General features: G+C 36.3%; 2 protein-coding genes across 4 annotated transcripts; one reads left to right on the top strand and one right to left on the bottom strand.

Moving 5' to 3' along the window:
• The first annotated feature begins 94 nt into the window (after positions 1–94).
• On the top strand, positions 95–19,468 carry IFT52 (intraflagellar transport 52). Of its 3 annotated transcripts, none has more exons than XM_025168945.2 (14): positions 95–325; positions 2,988–3,112; positions 4,169–4,256; positions 4,710–4,839; positions 6,909–6,984; positions 7,089–7,160; positions 7,325–7,451; positions 8,222–8,308; positions 9,843–9,911; positions 12,491–12,645; positions 13,594–13,681; positions 14,109–14,217; positions 16,087–16,232; positions 18,274–19,468. In XM_025168945.2, the coding sequence occupies exons 2-14, from the start codon at positions 2,994–2,996 to the stop codon at positions 18,319–18,321; spliced, it is 1,314 nt and encodes a 437-aa protein (XP_025024713.1). In that variant the 5' UTR covers positions 95–325; positions 2,988–2,993; the 3' UTR covers positions 18,322–19,468. The 3 variants fall into 3 exon arrangements, with proteins under 3 accessions (XP_025024713.1, XP_007431881.1, XP_007431883.1); XM_007431819.4 differs by having other exon boundaries at positions 95–276; XM_007431821.3 differs by having other exon boundaries at positions 95–909; positions 18,274–19,467.
• Positions 19,469–20,886: 1,418 nt separating this feature from the next.
• On the bottom strand, positions 20,887–21,558 carry LOC112541064 (uncharacterized). The gene has a single exon (XM_025168941.1). It carries the CDS (start codon positions 21,556–21,558, stop codon positions 20,887–20,889), a length of 672 nt encoding a protein of 223 aa, XP_025024709.1.
• Between the last annotated feature and the right edge of the window lie 327 nt (positions 21,559–21,885).

The raw sequence follows: 21,885 nt of genomic DNA on the forward strand, positions 1-21,885 counted from the left end.
TCCAACAGTGGAAGATTCCACCGGCGAAGTCTTCCCCTTCAGCAGTTCAAAGTCAGCGAGTCTCTGCCATTCCCGGATCAGACGTCACCAAACCTCTCACTTTCTGTCTTCCCTTCTCTCCCACCTCCGGAGTTTTACCAGCTAAGCCGCGTTTCGAGCATGCGCAGGAAGAGAATCGCGTTGCTAGGGTGGAGCGGCCCTTAGTTACCGTGTGTTGCTGCTGCCACCGCGGTTCGATAATCTAGGAACCGCGAGAAAATGGTAGCGACCCCGCAGGTAAATAAATTCCTTGGGAGCTCTCCCTACGCTATATACGGAAAGAAGGGTGAGTTAGTAATATGTTGCGGACTCACTTCAAACGCTCGTTTTCCGTTCTTGCATTTTTAGTCCATTTACGTGCAGGAAAGTAGGGCTGGCTTTGGGATGTGTACAGCCCCCTCGGGCGGGGGCTCAGACGTCCCTTCCTTTGGGCTTGGCGGACTCGCTGGCAGACGATCTTTGCAAAGCATGGGGTGCCGGTAGGGTGCTTCAAGAGGAGCTTTCCCCATTTGGATGTAAGGTGGCCCCTTATTCCTCCCGGTCCGAACCGTTGCAGAAGGATTAAAGTGTGGCTGGGGAACTGGTGGCCCTTCAACTGTTGCTGGTGGAGCCGGACCAGCGTCGCCAAGGATGCTGGGAATGGTAGTTTAGCAACTTTTGGAAAACCAGAGATTCCCCACTCCTGAATTAAACAGATGCAAAGAACCTCGTCTTCCTGCCCAACGCCTAAAGGGAGGAAATCTTTTTCATCAGTCCCTTGATAGAGAATATGTTGCTGCACTTCCCTAGCAAGGAGTCTTGTTTCTAACGTCAGTGTGATGAGCAAAACTTCAGCGAGTTGAGGTGTCTGGCAATTCTGTTCCATAGAAGGTATGCATGTTGAATGTCTCTCTCATTCCCAGTTAACAACATAGGAACTCACCCGCAGAGAACATGGTAATTTTTTCCCCTCTGTGTGGACATATAATATTTATTTGTTTATTTGTTTGTTTGTTTGTTTGTTTGTCAAATGTATATAGCTGCCAATCTCACAAAACAAGTGACTGTAGGCTAAAACAACAAGGCTACAAGAAGACTAAAAACAATTCACTAATAAATACCAAACTATTATTATTATTATTATTATAACATTAAAATTGTAAAAAAAAGGCTAAAATAGAAGAAATATGCATAAACTGAATAAGTATGCATCAACTGAACATGTACAATTTTCGGTGTGACAATGAAAATATATGATTTTCATATAGAATAGTAGTTTTTATCATGGTTTGTTGAACAGCCATAATGGTTTAGTTTGCAGATGATAAGCTATAATGGGTGGATCTGCACATCATGCTAATATAGAAACAAAGAGGCCCCATTATGGCTTAGCATTACATGTAGGATTACCAGATATCTGAAGAGGCAAACGAGGATATAGACAACTGGAAGGAGGACAAAGGACACACTGTTTAATTCTCTTGGCATCCACAACAAAAATTACAGTGAAAAACTGCAAAAAAATGTACTTAGGCCTACATGAATATGAAATTATTTTTTCTAGCATCAGAAAGTCTGGTTTTTCAATAGCAGGAATGTGCTAGAGCCCTTAGGAGGCAAAAGCCTTTAGTATGTAACTGATTAAGGTTGTGTCAATTTCAGGCAGAGCTTGTTAACTTGGGGCCTGTGCTGCAGAGAAAAGCTGCTCAGAAAGAGATAGCTTGTAGATACTCAAAAAGCCAGACAATATTTGATTTTAATGCTATGCCTGCCAGATGGAGGACATGAGGACAAGTCCTCCTTTTGCAGGATGTCTGGTAATCCTAATTACAATACAATACAATACAAATACTTTAATGACCAAGTATAAAATATACACAAGGAATTTGTCTTCAGTGACGAACAGCAAGATCAACGGTGCGTTTGGATAGCAACAAAAAATTAATAAACAGTAACAATAACACTGCCCAATAAAATAACTTTTCCAAAGAAGAAGCCACTGTCCAGTACATATCAAATCATACAGTGTTTAACAGAGCAATGGCACAAGGGAAAAAACTAACAGTTATGTGTGAACCCGCCTTTTTCTGTTCCTCAATGGCAGGGATAGATCGAACAATAGAATTCCTTTTATTTTTCTAGCCGCAGATGCATATCTACATTGCGGAGCAGTATAATTCATGGTTTCTCACCAAGAACTGTAATCTGGAGAAGATGCTGAGAATTACATTAAAGAACCTACTGTTTTCTCTTCTGCAGCTATAATCCTCAGAATCTATTAAACTATTTGAAGTTGTTTTATAGAACTTTGTATGCCCTCTGTATTTGAGTAATATATTTTTGTCCTTGAAGATAATTTCATTACAGTTGTCTGTGACTAAATCAGTATTTTTTTTCATTACTTCCATTAATCTTTCTGAAAAAAATTGATATTTAAATAAAGGTTTTTCATTATGTTTTTTTCCCACCTCCCTTTCTGACCCCCCACCTCCAAAACAGGGAAAATTTCAATGGGCATTAAGGATATATTTAAAATTGAACCCCTAACCTTAGGATTTTGGATATCCTAGTTCCCAACATGCCACTTTCAAATCATATGCATACTTGGTTCCTTTAGTAGCATAACTGAGAATACATGATGCAAATATAATGTTTTTAGGGAGGAAATGTAATTGAAAATGTTATGAATGTTAATTGCTATTATAATGGGACTTTTAGATCAATTTTCACTCTCATAATTTTGTTTGTTTATTGAATTTAAATGGTCACCCACCTCATGTACGTGACTCTGGGCAGCTAATAATCTTTTTAGAATTGCTATAAAGAAGATAAGAATTTTAACAATCTTATTTTTTAAAAAATACTGTACTGCACATTAAGCTATGGACAAAATACAGTAATTGATATTTATAGTGCTTGTTTGCTGTTCCTTTTTTTTATGTGATTGTATTCTTTTCTTCATCTTTGAGGTAATTATGGAGGGAGATCTTCGGAATATAATTATCTTCAATGCTTCCAAAAAGGAAATTTTTACTATGAACAGTGGTTATAGGATTTTACAAAAAAAACTTCGTAGTAACTGGAAAATACAGAGGTAGGTGGAATTGACAGTATTTTATGTCTTTTTTGAAATCTATAATTTGTTCAGATTTTATTTCTTTAAATTTAGAGGCTTCTGAAACCCCAGATGGCTCTGAGCAACTTACAGTTAAAAGAGGAAAGAGCCATAAAACTGAGCAAAAAGAATCATGCACATCTAGAAAATGTACAATGTAACAAAAACAGCTGACAGGGGCTCAACACCCACTCTAGCCCCATATCAGTTCTTATGAGATAGGAAAGTGGAATATAGGAAGAAATGAATCAACCTTTATTTCTAGACCTGTGGTAAAGTTAAAAGAAGGAATAAAATGTTTGGGGAGCATAGGAGGCAAAGTCTGTAGAAATTTTGCATATTATTAAGCTCACATCTCAGCCTGTCTGAAATCTAAAATAAGGATAATTGTAGAAGTAATCCATATTTCAACATATCCGTGCATTAGTTGTCATGTAACAAAACTCCCTTGAGCCTTTCAATTTTATTCCACAATCAGGACATTATTTTGCATTTTGGATTTCAATAACAGCTTGATTTCTTTGTCCAGTTTCAAAATGTAAAAAAAACAACAACCAAAACCCAAATATATTCTAGTGCAATATTTAGTTTTGAATATTGTGATGTTAGAAACTGATGTATATGTTTAGGAAACAGTTCTGAATCCTCATCTTCCAAGTGGGACAAAAGCATAAATGACTTCTAAGTTAAGGCTTATGAAACTAAGGGTTTAACCTGTGTGCTAATATTTACAATCTATTTATTCCTCCTTTGGTTTTTCTGTTTATACTTATAAACAAAATAGACACATGTAATTTAATCTTATATTCAAATCTGTTATGACTTATACTCAAATCAGTTATAATAGCAAGCTATACTTAAACTAGGGTTTATTGTTTTATAAACCAGGCTAGTTTAAGGACAATAAACATGTGACTTAATAACACAATTCTAAGGTGGTTGGTTACATGCCATAAGATTTTCCTTAAAACAGATTGTATTTCTTTTCTGATTTTTGAATTGGTGGAATAACATTTCTTGTTCATTTGTTTGTAGTTTAAAAGATGAAATCACTTCAGAGAAACTGTCAGGAGTAAAACTGTGGATTACAGCAGGACCCAGAGAAAAGTTTACAGCTGCTGAAGTATGTAGTAGCACTAAATACATTATCTGTTTATTGGCCTGGTGTTAATTATATCTTAAACACTGAGAAGAACTTAAATATTCATTCATAGTTAATAAGGTTTATATTTTGGGGGAGAAACAGAAAGCTAAAGAATGGGAAGAAAGGGCATGCAAAACTGAAGTCCGCCCAGTTTTGCTGTACGCCAAGAAACAGATTGTTTGTTAGCTTGTAAATCCCTATTGCACATTTTAAAATATAGCAAAGTTGCAGGATCAATCTGATCATTTTCTTATTAAAAACAGAATACATGTTCTTAAATGGGATTTTGCAAATATTCAGATATATAATAAATGTTACAGGTCATGTAATATGACTGACTTAATTTTCAAGGAGTAACTTAACTAAGAAAAAACTTGTGAATCCAACCTTCTATCAATAGGACTAGTTTTTTCTGCCTTTTTTCCTTCTCAGTTTGAAGTTCTGAAGAAGTATCTAGAAAGTGGTGGGGATATCTTGGTGATGCTGGGAGAAGGTGGTGAATCTCGTTATGATACCAACATCAACTTTTTATTAGAAGAATTCGGGATCATGGTCAATAATGGTACAGTAATAACTGACATAAGAAAGGGATTGCGACTTTTATAGTCTTAAAAATGTATTCAAACTCTTAGTTCAAAATAGAAAACAAATTACAGCTAAATATCTATTTCAACACCTTTTATATTTTCACATCCAGACTAATAATATTAGTCTGAAAAACAAAGACATGGTTGTAGCTTTGACAAACTCCTTTATTCTTAATATCTGTTGATTTTGGAAATAATCCTGTACAAGAACAAATCTACCCTTATGTGACTTTTATGTTTTGTTTCTGTTTTCCCAATACATGCCTTTTTCACTGCATTGTTTTTATATTATTTTAATGTCAATTTTTTTTTATTTTGTGGTAAACCACTTAGAGATGCCACTATATGACATACTGTGAAGCTGCATCTAATTGTATACAGGTAGTCCTTGAGTTACGACTGCAATTGGGACCGGGATTGCCATCGCTAAGTGATGCGGTTGTAAAGAAGAAGTCACGTGACCACATCACTTATTGATGGCAATCCAGGCCGTCCTGGTTGTTGTCATAACCCAAGACATGCGGGTTGTTAAGCAGAAAGCAGGAGTCCCAGGTAAGGAACACAGGGGTGCCGCAGTGGGTGGGAGAGGCCCGGTGCAGGCCATGTGCAAGTTGGGGGAGGGAGTGCTTGGTGCAGCGCAAGCTCAGAAAGGCTGGGGAATGAGGGTGTGGGGTGCATGAGATTGCAGGGAGGCCAGGGAAAGAGGGCGCAAAGTATGTGTATGCGAGCATAGGGAGGCTGAGGAAAGAAGGTGCAGGGTGCGTGCGATCACAGGGAGGCTGGGGAAAGAGGACATGGGGTGTGTATGAGGAAAGGGAGGAAGGAGGGCACAGTGCCTGCGAGTAAAGAAAGGCCAAGTGGGGGAGACTTACCCCAGTAATTTGCAACCTTCCTTGCCAGTTTCCCATTGACTTTACTTGGGGGAAATGGCGATCGCTGCAACTGATCATAAGTGCAGGCTGGTTGCCAGGCACCTGAATTTTGTTCACATGACCGTGGGGGTGCTGCAATGACTGGAACTTCGAGGACCAGTCATAAATCCCTTCATTCAGCACTGTCATAACTTTGAATGGTCGCTGAACAAATGGTCATAACTCGAGGACTACTTGTCATGTTTTGCATATTAATCATAATTTAATTTTTTTGTATTTTTTTAACAATTTCTGTAAGCTGCCTAGAATCTAGCAGGCTTTAGGCAATTAGATAAATTTTAGAAATGAATGAATGAATGAATGAATGAATGAAAGATACATAGATATGGGAAGCAGTAAACAAATGTGTTAAATAAGAGAATCAATATTAGGTAGACTGACACCTGAATATGTCATATTTGTTATGGTTGCACTCCTGAACTTTAGTTGGACAGAGAGCAAGTATGATTTTCATTTAAACATTGTCACACTCCCTTTGTTTGCTACAACTATTCCACTTGTGCTATAACTTCCCTGCATATTAAAATATCAGCAACCCGTTCCACTTTCCATACATAAACATGCTCCAGTGCGTAAGATAACAGAAGGGCCTTGGTTTATAGTAAATAGCATGCCAAGCTGCAGTATATTTGGGGCAATAGCAGTGCACAGAGCATGAAAGCAACAGAAGACAGCGATTAAGGTGGGTCACTAAAGAGAGTCCCTGTGCCACTGCACCTCTCTCATAGATTATGACTTTGCTATTTTTATTTTTGCTAGGATTATATATACACCGCTGATCATAGATTCATCATTAGAAAATATCTCCCTTTAGTTATGACCATGAAATGGAATCTCTGTCTTGAAGCATTGCAGTTCAGTACAGGGAGTCCCCAGTTTAAGGACGAATTCCATTCCCAAGGTCTGTCCTTAAGTTGAATTTATACGTAAGCTGGAACAGTATTGCATATAGTATAATACTGTATAAGTAGTATTGTGTAATGAACTCAAACCATTGTGTGTTTAACTTGAATTTTGCTACAATAGGCTCCATTCTTAATTATGTAAGTCTGTAACCTGGGCGTTCTTAACCCGGGGACTACTTGTAAATATTTGTTTTTCTTTCTTTTAAGATTCTGTGGTGAGAAATGTATATTATAAATATTTTCATCCTAAAGAAGCCTTGGTGTCCAATGGAGTTTTAAATCGGTAAGTCGTTAGTGGATAATAAATTGTTGCAGGCAAAATTTATTTAAATAACGATACTGTATTAAAATATTAATCTCAGTTGATTTTGTATTTCCCCCAATAAGGGAAATCAGCAGAGCTGCAGGAAAAACAGTGACTGGGATAATAGATGAAGATAGCGGTGGAAATGATTCACAGTAAGTATCTTATATGCTACATTGCATATGCCATGAATCTTTTTTTTTTTTTAAGTGAAAAAACTGTGTTATGGAGAAGTATTGTTACAGTATATTATATCTGGAAATGTACAATGCTGCAACATTTTAAAATTGGTTATGACATTCTTTGCATCTTTTTCTAGGGCTCTCACTTTTATATATCCATTTGGTGCTACATTAAATGTGATGAAACCTGCAGTGGCTATTCTGTCTACAGGCTCTGTCTGTTTTCCTCTTAATAGACCCATATTGGCTTTTTATCATTATAAGGTACATCACTGAGTCATAACTTCTGTCCAACTTTAGTTCTTTATGCTAAAATAAGATTTCCTCTCTATTTTGCCATTTGAAAATAGTAGACATGATTTCAAACAAAAGGATATTAACAACTATTCTATTCCCTTCCTCACCTGGTTTAGAAATTGTCAGAAATAGTTATTGTTGTTTTTAAAACACGTTAATGCAAAGTACAGTACAGTAATTATCATTATTATTAATATCTGAACTTGGTCTCTAGACCTAGATGTCAGCCCTTTGTGGTTGGCCAGGTCAGAAAACAGATACTGGTGGGTGGGGACGTGGCTAAGAGCTGAAATATTACACATATGAGCCATGTTATATGTTTGAAAGGAGTATTGGAGGGTTCTTTGTTTTTTTAATTGTAATACACCTATTTTAGGGCTGTACCTTTTCACCGTTTCTCAGATCAGCTAGAAGGAGCAGCAAAATATAGAACTGCTGTGTATGTTGTTAAATTTTTTACGGGCTCAAGAAAAGTAAACTTAAAAATAATGCCATAAATCTTGATCAATCTTTCTTGTTCACCAAAAAAAATAATGTTAGTTTTGATAACATCACAATAACCAGTGCAAATGCTCAGATATCTATGTTGATTAGTGGTTCTCTTTATTATATCACCTTATAAAAAATATACCTGACTTTTAAAATTGAATTAACTTTATCTAGATAGCATGTTTTAGATGTTCCCTTAGATAACTATAATTCATAAATGTGCTGTTCTTACATTTATTCTTTGATAGAATCAAGGTGGCAAATTAGCAGTATTGGGATCTTGTCATATGTTCAGTGACCAGTATTTGGAAAAAGAAGAAAATAGCAAGATCATGGTGAGTCATCATTTAATCTTGTAATACTATATCCTTTCAAATGAAAGACTAGTAAATTTTTCCTGAAACTCAAAAGTTAATGTATCAGAATGAGCATATTTAAAGCAATGCAAGTAGAAGGGTTTGCTGCTTTATCCTTTCCTTCAGACCTTTATTTATTTATGTGTTTATGGGACTTACATACTGCTTCAATCAAAATAGACCACATGGTTGTTGCTTTTTGGTACACTGATGCTAAGCCAGCCAATTTTTATGCTAGATTTTTTCCCATGAAAACCACTTTTTTCTTTGCTTCTTGACAGTTATAGTTACAGGTAGTCCTCGTTTACCAACCATTTGTTAAGCAACCATTTGAAGTTACGAATGTGCTGAAAAAAGTGACTTACGGCTGGTGCCCAAAGTTATGGTGTTGCAGTGCTCCTGCAGTCACATGATCAAAATTTGGGTGCTTGGCAGCCCATCCGCACTTAGAACTGCAGGGGTGCTGCAACTCCCCCCACCTGCCTACCTCCCCCATCTATACGTTTTTAGCCCCCTGCCACCCTGCACTCTGCTGATCTTGCCGTCTTCTTGCTCCCATTGGTGACAAGGCCTGCCTGACTTCAGCTGCGAAAAAAGAAAAAAAAAACCCGAGCAGTCCCTTTCGCAGAGCTCTTGGGCAGGGCTGAGCAAAGGAAATAAAACCAAGTGCTGCTCTGGTTTTTTTTTTTCCTTTGCTCAGCCCTGCCCAAGAGCTCTGTGCAAAGGGACTACTCGGGTTATTTTTTTCTCCTTTTCTCACAGCAGAAGCCCAGGCCAGCCTGCCCAGCAGCCAGGCTGGCATGCCTCTTCAACAGCGGGAGCAGAAAGACAGCAAGATCAGCTGGGGCAGTGGAGCACAGAGTGGCAAGTGCAACTCTGGCTGGGACTAGGCTGAGGTGACTGTGGCTTCCTGAGGCATGGCAAACAGCCCCAGAGCCACTTGCCACCCCACAAGGCAGGGCGCAGGGGGGCAAAAAGGCAGAGATGGGGAGAGATAGGCAGGTGGGGGGAGTTGGAGGCAATCCCTTACTTTACTGAGGCTCAGAGATGGGAGGGACCAAGCGTGGAAATGGCTTGGATTGGGGCAGTTCCTCAGCTAATGACCTGAAAAATTTGCTTAATGATGGTAAGAGGAATTGCCGGGATTGCAATTGCTAAGTGATGTGGTCACATGATGTCTCGCTTTACAACTGCATCGCTTAGTGACTGAAATTCCGGTCTCAGTTGTGGTCATTAATCGAGGACTACCTGTACTTTAATAGGAGAGAATACATCTTATGCAGATACAATCTTTTTCAGATAATTCAAGTAACTTTAAACACTTCATACTTGATTACTAGGCCGTACACTAACTCACTAATTCAATAAAAAGAGTTTTAAACTCTGTTAAAGGTCATCAAACTTTCACAGAGATAAAGGGAATAAGGGAGCTGAGTTGTGGGACCAGGTTTTTAGTGTTAATGTGGTTCATTTAAATGTTTCACAAGTGTAACAGAATTCTGTGGTTTCTTAGGATGTACTTTTCCAATGGCTTACAACAAACAACATTCACTTAAATCAGATAGATGCAGAAGATCCAGAAGTAAGTGTATATGCATATGTGTTTATGTACATAAGCTTTATTGCACAAACCATAAGTTGTAATAAAATAAGAAATTTTTAAAAAATTCATATGGCATCACGTAACAGAAATGACAGTTCACTTTTGTCATAAACTGAATAAGACTGAAAGAGCAAGATATAATTCTCTATTTTCAGATAAATATTTAAAATTTAAAATTACAGTTAAAAAATTAGTTCTTGTATTGTACATACATGTGATTTCCTTTCTGTTATAATTCTAAGCCCCCCCCCTTTTTTTTTGCACCATAACCATAAGAATTTATTATGGGTATAAGCAGCATAAATGAATTCCTGGGAAAAATATAATTCCTAAATAAAAGGAAGATATTAAAGGCCAATAAAAGAACATAGAGATATAATAGCTAAGTATAGAAGATCAGCTGGATAAATACCTACGTTTAATTCTAACCATAATTCTTTAAAATATGTGACCAACAGAATCAGTATGGAGTCTCTAAGAGCTGCTTAAAGACAGATTGAGGCATATTGTACAGACAGTAGAGCAACATTTAGCAACATTCTGTGAAATGGAGTCAGACTGATCTGATAATAATAGCTGGAGGTAAAAAGAGTCAGAGTGACCTGAATGTTTAACTAGAAATGGAAATAGTAACTCCTGCTGAGCATTAACATAGTAGTAGTAGTACAAAACAACATGATTCAGGATGTGAATTGTTCTTTCACTGCAGGGGTACAATCTCTACTCAAATTGAATGTTTCAATATCTCCCCTCAGTAACAGCTGTTGGGTTAGATTTGATTAAAGAAAAGGCTCTCCTGAATTTAGGTACTATTATTTGGCTAAAATACCTTGGCTGGGCAGAATAGATGAGTAGATCTGCTCAGGAACACATTTCTAGACAAAGCTGACAGGTCCATTTGTATCTCCAAATCCAGAGGATGCTGCTTAAGTGTGAATAATACTGATTCATAGCCCATCAGGCTCTTGAGAACCCAAAGAATGTTAGTTTCTCATAGACTGCCTGGATCCAAGAGGAATTAAAGCTTTCAGTTAGAATTAGAGGAGCCAGAGCAGTGGGAAAGAAGAGTAACTTAAGCCAGTCAGAAAACATCCAAGTAGACGTTTCAGTTTTAAACAAACTGGCTTCACAGTGCCACATCATATTAGGAATGCAGTGGGAGGCTTGGAAGATGGTGCTTCGAAATTGGGACTGTACTCTTTTTGAGGGAGAGAATGACTTGTATGGGCCCAACTGAGCTCTAAAGAGAAGTTCACCATGGACTGTGGCTGAAAAAACTTTAAGCATTGCTGATACAAATTGAGTTCCTTTAAAAAAATGAAAGAGTTGGAGATCTGAGGCTGATTTTTGTGCATTTAGGATAACATAATTGACATGGGATTTACAATTGCTTAAGTACTTGAATAACTTAACTTGTTCTATCGGATTATTATTTAATTGTGAAAACCATGACTTTTGTTTTAGAATAGTTGATTTCAAGCATTTCTCTTCAGCAATACTTAGAGCAATACAATATTATACCTAGAATTATAGCAGAAATCACCTCTCAGTCTTTAAAAACACAGTTTTGCATGCATTGTGCATTATTGATATCAGCCACCCTTAACTTTTTAACCAAAAGGTTTGTAATTGTTGAGGCCAAGATATATCTGAAAATTTAAACAACAATGAAACAAACAAATCTGCTGAGATTTTGCAATCAGGACAAATTGCCAGATAGTAGAAACAGTACTAGAACATTAGCTGCTTTTTTAATTGTTCAAAAAGTACATTTTCTCTGAATAAGAACTCATCTAGATGTGGTCTTGTTAAAGTGTCCCAAGAATCTTGTGGTTTTTTCCATGTAAATCTCTGAATAGAGATGTTATCCCTGTATTTTGTCTTGTCTTGTACAGTATTACTCCATGACATACAATGGAGACCTATTTTTTCTGTTTTCTACTTAAAAGAGCAAAAATATGCTTCAAAATGGAATTTTGGATCACATGTATGTCCTTTCCTATTTTAATACTTCAAATAGGAACTGTATATAGGACATGTTCGATAGCTTTCAAAACTTGCATAGCTGGGAGAATCATGCCACTCCACATTGAAATGTTATAATTGCCATGGCCAAAGTTTCAATATTTTGTTATGATGTTTGAGCTAGTTTAGATTATATTGAAAATGTATTAGCCTGATTAATAACAACCTGTCACATTTTCAGTAAAGTTTTATTTGATCTGGCAAAATGTATGATTATGCTTTATCTCAATTAATGTTCAATGCATCCCTTCAACTACCACCCTTCCAAGATGGATTTTCTAATAAATAAAACAATTTCACAATCAGTGTTAACATTAGTATATTCTGACCAAAGTATTTTGCCATTCAAAGCATTTGTATTAGATGTATTTGCTTCTAGTCTGAAGATGGAACAAATTGGATTTGAATTACACTGCTGAGTTATAGCATCTTGGCTACTAATTAAAATATAGTTATTATATATTTACCTATCTTAGTAGCAATGCTCTTTTTTTTTCAATCCCAGCTGCTACTTTGCTCTTTGGTTTTTTCAGATTTCTGATTATACAATGCTTCCTGATATAGCCATTTTGTCAGAACGACTACGAGTTTGTCTGCAGGAGGGAGATGAGAATCCACGAGATTTTACAACACTCTTTGACATGTCTATTTACCAACTGGATACTACAGCACTTCCCAAAATTATTAAGTCAGTATCTGAGAATATCTATTATTCTCAAAATAATATCTTGTTTTTTAAAACACAACAACAAATTATACTCCTTACATTTTGGAGATTGAACTTTAATCATAAGATGTTTGGATTTAAATATTGCACTCATTGCCATAGAAATCTAAAATTAATCTACAATGTATAGATAATTGTGGCCTATTTTGGATAGGTGGCAATAATAAAAATTGTAGTAATATATAGAAAACTCTCAAAAAAGCAAGCAAATAAGCTAATGGTCTTCCATGTATGCACCAGAATTTAAGATTATGACTGTTGAACTATATCATCCCAGATCCAGGAAGAGGAGCAAATAATAATGGGCTGCAGCCAGGAAAGTATCTATGTTTTCCTCCTCTATGTAGAAGATTGTGTTTCCTAGCAGAGTTGGGAGAAAGAGTTCTGGGTCTATGGTTCTTCTGGAACTGATACCCATGTCTCCTCAGTGCAGCAAGTAGCACAGCAGTCTCTTCTTTATTTATACATCTGCCTCAGAAGTAGTTGTATCTTTTGTTTTTTAAGCAAAGTTCCCATTGGTGATACATAAGCCAGTTGCTTGCTGCTGTATTTCTTCTAAGGATGCTCAGTTCTTGACTGTGGCCTTAATGTATAACACCTTTTTCCTTATTGACCTATAGCACTTTACTGCTGACATTTTATATAGGTTTCTATGTTTGTATCAGAATCAGTATTTTAGGAATATTGTAAATTGTAAGGGTCAAAATACTAACCTTCTGTGAAGTATGCTGGATTATCTGACAGTATAGTCCTAAACAGAGTTATTTTGAAGTTGTCCCCATTCAGTTCTGTAGTTGCTTAATAGTTGTGTTTAGGAGTGCACTTTCAATAATATTGGTTATGTACTGTATTGTCAATTAGATGTTTTACATTTATTATCAGATTATGTAAGCTAACTTTATTCTACAGATCTTATGAACAGCTGAATGTGAAATATGAACCACTTCAGCTAATTCAGCCACAGTTTGAAACACCTTTACCTGCACTCCAGCCAGCAGTGAGTAACAGTGTCATTTGTTGTTACTACAATAAAATAAGTGTGTAGCGAAAACAAGTATTTTGTTTCTGGATATAACAGTTGACCCATAGGTAAACAAATAATTAAGTAGCCAGGGTATATCAGTAAAATTAAGAAGTATTACAAAGGCCAGATAGGAGGCACATTATAAGACATTTGAATACCTGTAGTAAAGGTGAATCAAGCAAAGTGTTTGAGGGAAAGGCTAAAACTTGAGATAAAGGTTAACAGAAATAGAGATTATGAATATTGTAGGTTATAAGTAGAGCAGCTAATTGCTTTCTCAGGTGCATATGGTGTAAGTAAATGCCAAGGTTAAAATGGTTTAATTAATATCTATACCAGTATTTCTTTTTGAATAAATAAGGGCAAATCATACATGTTTGTTTCACCTTTTTGCTATTAGGTTTTTCCACCAGCTTTCAGAGAGTTGCCTCCTCCCAGCCTGGACTTGTTTGATTTGGATGAAACGTTTTCTTCTGAGAAAGCCCGTCTTGCCCAAATAACAAACAAATGTGAGTAGTCCAAACATTTGGGATGAGGTTGCTAAGCTAACTTGCAGGATGATTCAGTACTTCAGCAACTTAAATCCTCCACAGTGGGCTATGATTTCAAACTAAGGTTGGTGAAATTTGGGTCTGTAATTTTCTATTATGTTTTCTGGAAGTATTCACTTATGAATAGTGGATACTGGCTTTTTTTTTTTTTTTTTTACAGAAATATATCCAAATAACAATTTCTCCATGTCTGGGTTTATAGTAGAAGTAAGTTTTGAACTTCTGTCTACCATTAATTGATTTAAAGCTCAATCTCAGTGATTGCATTGTAGTGGATTTTTTCTTGATAAAAGTGATGGAACGGACCCATTTATTTTAGGATTACCAGATGAACTGTATTTGATACCAAAAAAAAATCAATTTTGAAAATGTTGCAATTGGAGAAGAAAGCATGATGAACAAAGCCATACATTCTTGATCAGCAGAGAAGACTTTCTTTCCCATAAACTGAGATTTGGAAATCTCTCTGTTATCTCTAATTTCAGGGAGATCAACAGGTTGTTAGACCACTTTAGGCTTTTTAAGATGAGTAGAAGCATTATAGCTAGACCTCATTTTGCAGAGAAATGGGAAGTATTGGTGGGTGGTATATCTGTTATTGCACTCCATGTACCATTTTATACTGGCCTTTAGTTTAAAGAACCTACCTTCTTCATGATTTCAGTCCTTAGTTTTAAATGTCTAGCAAAGAGATTTCTAATTGATTCACATAATTTCTTAACATCTATCAAGACTTCTATTAAATCTTAGTGTTATTTTTAAGGCATACATTTTAATTCATTTTTGAACTTAACTGTCTGCACTATAATTCCCATGTTTTAAAAAATAAATAGAATTATTTTGTTTAAATTAAATCTATCTGTTCTTTGTCACTGAATAATACTTGGTTATTAGATGCTTCTAAAATATGAAAGTGAACTGGAATAATGAGACGCTATATGACTAAATAGCTATAGAATATTGGGACAATATTTCTGTGATAATAGAAAAATCTGTGGAATAAGAATCAATTATTTTCATTGATATTGTTATTCAGAGAAAACTCATAAAGTTATGGCAACATATGACTTAGTGTTTATAAACAAAATAAATACAATTATCCGATGTGTTAGAAACAAACAGATCATCTATCATGTATAGAAATGCCTAGTTTTACTGGTACGTGATGAATACAACAGAAGAACATATATTTCATTATGACATTTCATTAAATCCTGTGGTTTATTTTTCAGTTGTACAAATGAATTTGTTCAACAAACTCATAAGCAGTTAGTTTTAAAAATAGTTTTGTATGCAAAATATGGGAGATTGTTGATGTTGCTGTCAGTTAATTAATGGTTGTAAAATATGTAATCATTTGTCATTATAGCAAAATCCATAAATTATAACAGGTTGGAAATAGATGAAATGTATAATTATTTAGGCTTTATTGAATTCTATAAAACTCATTTGTTTTTCATCCTTTCAGAATGCCTTTCAGCCAGAAATTGCAATATCAATTTCCGTTTACCAATTATTACTATTGTTGTTTATAAATAGACCTGTTGCTCAAAGCAACAAATGTATAAACATTGAATAGAATGACAGCTAGCATTTATTAACGTTTTCTATGAAAATTAAACACTTACAGTTGATGAATGTATTAACTATCTCTTTCACACACAACTATGGCAATGTTTTCTATCAGTTATAAAATCAGATCTTTCAGACTACTTTCCCTATGCTCTTTAGAGGATGAGATATTATAAATTCTTTACAGAAATAGGTATAATGGCTCCAAATAATATTTGCATCTATGTGTAGCCATACTTCTTTTTATTTTATTAGGTACTGAAGATGATCTGGAATTCTATGTCAGAAAATGTGGTGATATCCTAGGGGTAACTAATAAACTGCCAAAGGAACAGCAAGATGCCAAGCATATACTGGAGCATATTTTCTTTCAAGTGGTGGAGTTCAAGAAGCTAAATCAAGTAATTACTGAACATTTTCCTTCCAGCCATGTCTAATGGTTTTACAGGTGGTCCTTGCTTAACGACTACTCGTTCAGCGACCATTTAAACTTATGATGGCACTGAATGAATAGTAGTTACGACCGGTCCTTGTACTTATGACCGTCACGTCCCCATGGTCACAGGATTGCGATCTGGGTGCTTGGCGCCTGGCTCACAATTACAACTTCGTAGCATCCTGCAATTATGTGATCGCAATTTGTGACCTTCCCTGCCGCCTTCCAACAAGCAAAGTCAATGGGGAAACCAGCAGGAAGCCACAAGTTGTGGTCATGTGGCCCACGCAGCCCTCACTTAACGGCAACCAGGACTGCCATTGCTAAGTGGCACAGTCATGTGGTTAACCAACCCCCCCCACCCCCCCTTTCCCCTTCCCCCCCCAGATCTCTATAAATACCCACAAAAGGGTCACATCACCCTGGGCACAGAGAGAACTGCTCCTGTCTGTGCTCCTGCACTCTGAAGATGCCGGTCACAGGTGCTGGCAAAACGTTAGGAAACAAAACTTCCAGAACACGGCCACACAGCCCAGAAGACCCATACCAGCCATCGTATGCCGGCCATGAAAGCCTTCGACAATACATAAAATTAGATTCTTAGGAAAGTGGATATCTTCTTGATCTCAGCATGCTACTTTGGAAGTAGCATAATAAATCATACACTTTGCTTTTAAATTAAAAGTATTGATATAATATTTCAAGGGGATTTTTAAGGTAAAGATGATTCTGCAGTCTTGCTTCTATAAAACAATAATTATCTATGAACTAGATGTATAACTTGTGGCCAGTGGGTTAACATGATCCACCCCTTTAGGTTCTGTTGCCCAATATTGACAAACTGCCCCCACAAATAGATGAGATGTGCATGCATGTATATATAGGAGAGCATGTCTATACTTCTTTGTGGTTCATTTAATCCTTAATTGAAACGTGTGCAGGGATGGGGATAACTGAGTATGTAGGAGTTAAAATGTATTTTATTTTTTGCTGATTTTTCAAATCATTGTATGTGGCCTTGCTTCTTTTTGTAGTGCAACTCCCAAAATACAATTTAAAGACGTGTTTCTTGGCCTAAGGGAGAGTTTTTGCTGATTTGCTAAGGGAGAGTTTTAAAGACGTGGTTCTTGGCCTAAGGGAGAGTTTTTGCTGATTTTTCAAATCATTGTATATGGCCTTGCTTCTTTGTGTAGTGCAACTCCCAAAGACGTGGTTCTTGGCCTAAGTGCTGAGCTTAGGTGATGCTCCCACATACTGAATCAGTGTACTCTTCCAATTTTAGATCTAACTCTAGTGCATAAATCAAGATTGCATTTTTTTTACTTGTGTCTGCAAACTAGATTAAAACAAGGTGATTAGATTTTACTCTTGTTGAACCCATTGTTATCCTGCACCAAGCTTAGCTCTTAAAAGAGGGATAAGATGATTTGGGAAAACCTGCAGAATACTCCTAATCTCTTAATCATTGTTAGTTCAGGTTTATGTTATTTAGGCCTGGTTAGCACAGAATATTTAAAGTCACTTTCTTGAAGTGTCTCACAACTGAACATAATATAGCTTTGGTGCTATGAAAGCAGCCATATACCGTATAAAGTACAATCTGTACCAGCATTTTTATGTGATATGCCCTGAAACAGCTAGTGCTATATCAAGTGTCTAATCTCTCCACGGTCTTATGAAGGTTATTATCTCTTTAAAAAGCAAATGTCATACTGCAGTATTCCTCAGAATAGTTCCATGTACATTGATGTATGTGGTTAGAGAAGATAATATCCAGAATTTTAGAGGCAGTACAGTAGCAGAGACAAAGCAAAGTTAGGTAGTTAACAGGGTGAGCTGAACTATTGGTGTAGTATCCCTAAATACGCTTGTTTACTAAAGTCAATTTCAGTCAATTAAAGCTATTTTCCAGTGATACCTTTAAAATTTTAAAATCTGGAAATGGAAAGGGGAGTCTAGGATGGTGTGTGATGTATTTTAATACTTTTCTTTTTTTCTTCTTAAAGGAACATGATATTGATACAAGTGAAGCTGGATTCCAGGGTGGTTTCTGAAAAATTCTGAGCATAAATGACTCCTTTTTGGCAGAAGAGGAATCATAATTTATTGAACAAGCACATGATAACTGACTGTTATCTGCCAATTTTGTATACTATGTTGTAAATATGGGGATATTCTAAAATTTTGAATGAGACACTCTTAAAGGCAGTAATTTTGATTTATATATATATATATATATATGTGTGTGTGTGTGTGTATATATATATATATATATATTTGTATATTTAATGTGTTTTTTAAAAATGAATCATTTGTACACCTTAAAATTCTTGCTTCTGATTAGTTTGTTCTCTAAAGTTGTTTCTGAGCAATATAAATATGTATAATGTGACCCACTTGTGTAAAAATAATAAGTAAAATGAGAATTGCTACAGAGTTGCTCAATTTGCATACAAGACCTTAGAATAATTGCCTTTGAAAAAAATATTTAATGGATTTTACTCTTACACTTAATGCAGACTAAAGCATTAGCAACCAGGCTAGATTATAAACCAGCAACTACACATTTTTTTGCTATTCCTTAGAAATTTATGAAGGTATGCTGCACCAATTCCTGGGATTCACACATCTATGCCATGTTTTTTTTAACCAATGTTTGTTAACTAAAACACCATCGTCTAAGGTCACACAATGTATTAAACCAAATCCAGACAAACCACATCCCTTAGTACAATGTGTAATGATGGTTGCTATTGCAAGATTGTTCCATCTAGATATGAAACATAGACGGACTTCCATGAATTAGGATGTCTTAAAGACCTCTGTTCAGGTACAACTTTGGATGAGGAAGTCTGTTCAGCCATTCTTGATCAGAAAGGCCTTTCAGTAGCTTAGCTGCAGAAATAGCTGTAACAACTCTTGTGTCTTAAGTTGTTGATTAAAGCAGATCAAGAATATTCTCATTTTGAATTAGAATGACGTGGTGAGTTAAAACCGCAGGTTAAACCCAGTTCACGTGAGGGTTAAGGGGCTCCCTAAGGTGATTCTTCAGTGTTGGTACAAGCATGGCCAATAGAAGAATAAGAGTTGCCCAAGGGGGTTCTTGACAGCAAGGCACTCACCAGGCAAAGCATGTGCAATTGAGTTGTACAAAGCTTTTTAAAAGCAGAAGAGTAAGCAGCTAATATGGCCAATTTCTTCCCACAACAGAAAGTGTTACAATTAAGCCTTGACTTTAGTAATGCCAATAGATACTCTTAGCTCATTTAATCTCAGAGGAAGGAATTGAAACAACTGATCTCCTCCCCACATAAAAGCAGTGTTTTTTGTTCAGCTTGGTAACTTTATTTATAGAAATGAGGTACAGTCTTTTAGCTCCATTTACTCAAACCCACCCTCCTGTAACAATTTATTTCAAGGAAATGGAAACAATTCAAATGGAATCAATTTATACTACTGACAGGTAGACTAGCAGGGGAAAAAACTTTGTACAAAAGTCCACATTCTGCTTCATGCAGAAAGTAGGTTTTGGTTTAGGTTTCCAGCAAGCTTAAAGAACCCATTTCTCTTTGCACACTGTAAACAAATCCTGCTTTGAGGATATTATTAGGTGATCCATGTTGCCAAAATAGTATAGGAAAAAAAGAGGAACTTGTTATAACTGTCCTATTCCTAGGCTAATTCAGTTTAACAATTTGATGTTTGTAGACTTAAGAGGAGTTCATACTTTAATTCAGTGGATGAATTGCAAAACAAACATTGCTTCCCCTTGTACTTTTATTTCTCTCTATGCACTTGCCCTTTCCTCCCATTAAAGAACCTCATCTAAACTTCATAAAAGCCTTGAAACTTCAGAACACATTTAGTTTACTACAACTTTAGCAGTAACTGAGTTCAGTGTGAACCATGATTTATTCATTAATCCACAACTAGATCCATATATTGTGCTGGATCAAACCAAGTTATGGCCAAGGGTAATATGTGGTCTGACTCAATATATTCCTTTAGCTAAAAGTCTTTTAGATCCCATGCTAATAATCAGGATGAAGCCAGTTCAGAGCTTGAGAATTCTTTACTGCAATAAAAGTTGCTCCAAAGCCATAACTGAGATAAGCTCACTATACAGAGCAGCTATATTCACAGCTGAAGTTCCTGGTTTTAGCCTTAGTGATTCCTAAGAGTAAAAGGGACTAAATTTACTGGCATCACAGCCCAGCTGTTTGGTTGAGAAGCAAGACATTCATACAGTTAAGGTTTTTTATTCACATTTCAATCAACAACTAGACAGCAGATTAAATACTAAAGCATATGAAGTAATATTTTACCCAGTTAAGAATGAAGCTGGTTTTTTTGCATCAACGTTTTCTATAGTTCACTGCCCGTATTTCAGCTCTTCACATCAGCTGTGGTATCCACATTCAGAGAATGGCAAAAAGGCTATACTGTAATATAGTTTTTACATCTTTCAATAAACCTTGCTCTCAGTTCTGCTCAACTACTAAATTAGATTAATTGCTATCATGAACAGGTCCTTAAATATAAAAGGATAAAGTTGCTTTCAGTTAATGTCTTTGTGGCACAATATCTTATTAAGCCAGTTCTTTATTTGAATTTTTGGCTCAGTTGTCAGCAGAAAGAATGGCAAGAGAAGCATCAGTTGGCTTCATTGATGGATCAGGTGGCATAGCAAAATGTGACACCTCCAGAGAAGGAGTATCAGTTTTCATGCAACCCAGGGAGCCAGTATCTTCTAAGCTTGCTTCAAGAGACAGAGTGTTGTCCAAAGTGGCTTGTATTCCAGAGATCTCCCATATTGGTGGGGGCAGTGGTTTCTTGAAGACCACAAAATCACTCATTTCAGAATTTTTTAATATCATGTTTTCAGTTAGTACAGAGGCCTTGTCTTCTTTGCATGGTGTAGATGACTTAGTATCATGGAATGTGTTCACTATGGGATTTGCTTTGCTGTTATTAGCAGAAAAGTTTGACAAGTCAAAGGCAGATGGTTGGAATGGAGTTTTGCAAAAAGATGTCCCACTGTCACATGAAGTTTGCAGGTCTCCCTTCACACTACCCAAAGAGGATTCTGTTACCTTGATAGTTAGAGTATTCCCTTTACTTATATTATGAATATAGTTTGTACTGTCCCATAATTCTGATTTCGGAACACTATTCATGTCCAGAAATAAGCTGCTACTTGGAGAGTGGCTACAGCTGGAAGCACTGATCAGAAATCCATTGTCTAGTATGTCTTTCAGTGACAAAGTACTACGATGGCTTTGAGAAGACATCTTCTGGTTTAGAATCCTAGTAGTACCTGATAAGAGATAACCAGGTTAACAATAAACATTGCTAAGGAGTTTTCAAATTCCATTTTCTCTGTTGATCACCTGAAAAGGTCTACTGGATTTAAACCTGGCAAGTTCAACTGTATTTGAAGGGAAGTTGGGGGGCCAAAGTGGGAGGGGATAATGGTAAACTACCTTTCCATTAATTGTGGAATTATGCTTTTGTGACTCTCAGTCCAACCTCCTAAGTTGTTCTAGCAGTGCAAACCACTAGTATTTTAAAAGTTATGTAGGTCTAAGTATAATTATTCAGAAGATTATATGCATTAG

Source organism: Python bivittatus, unplaced genomic scaffold, assembly GCF_059951505.1.
Source record: "Python bivittatus isolate LINGU-HERP-01145 unplaced genomic scaffold, Pbiv_v1 ctg000700_np1212, whole genome shotgun sequence".
Taxonomy (NCBI): domain Eukaryota; kingdom Metazoa; phylum Chordata; class Lepidosauria; order Squamata; family Pythonidae; genus Python; species Python bivittatus.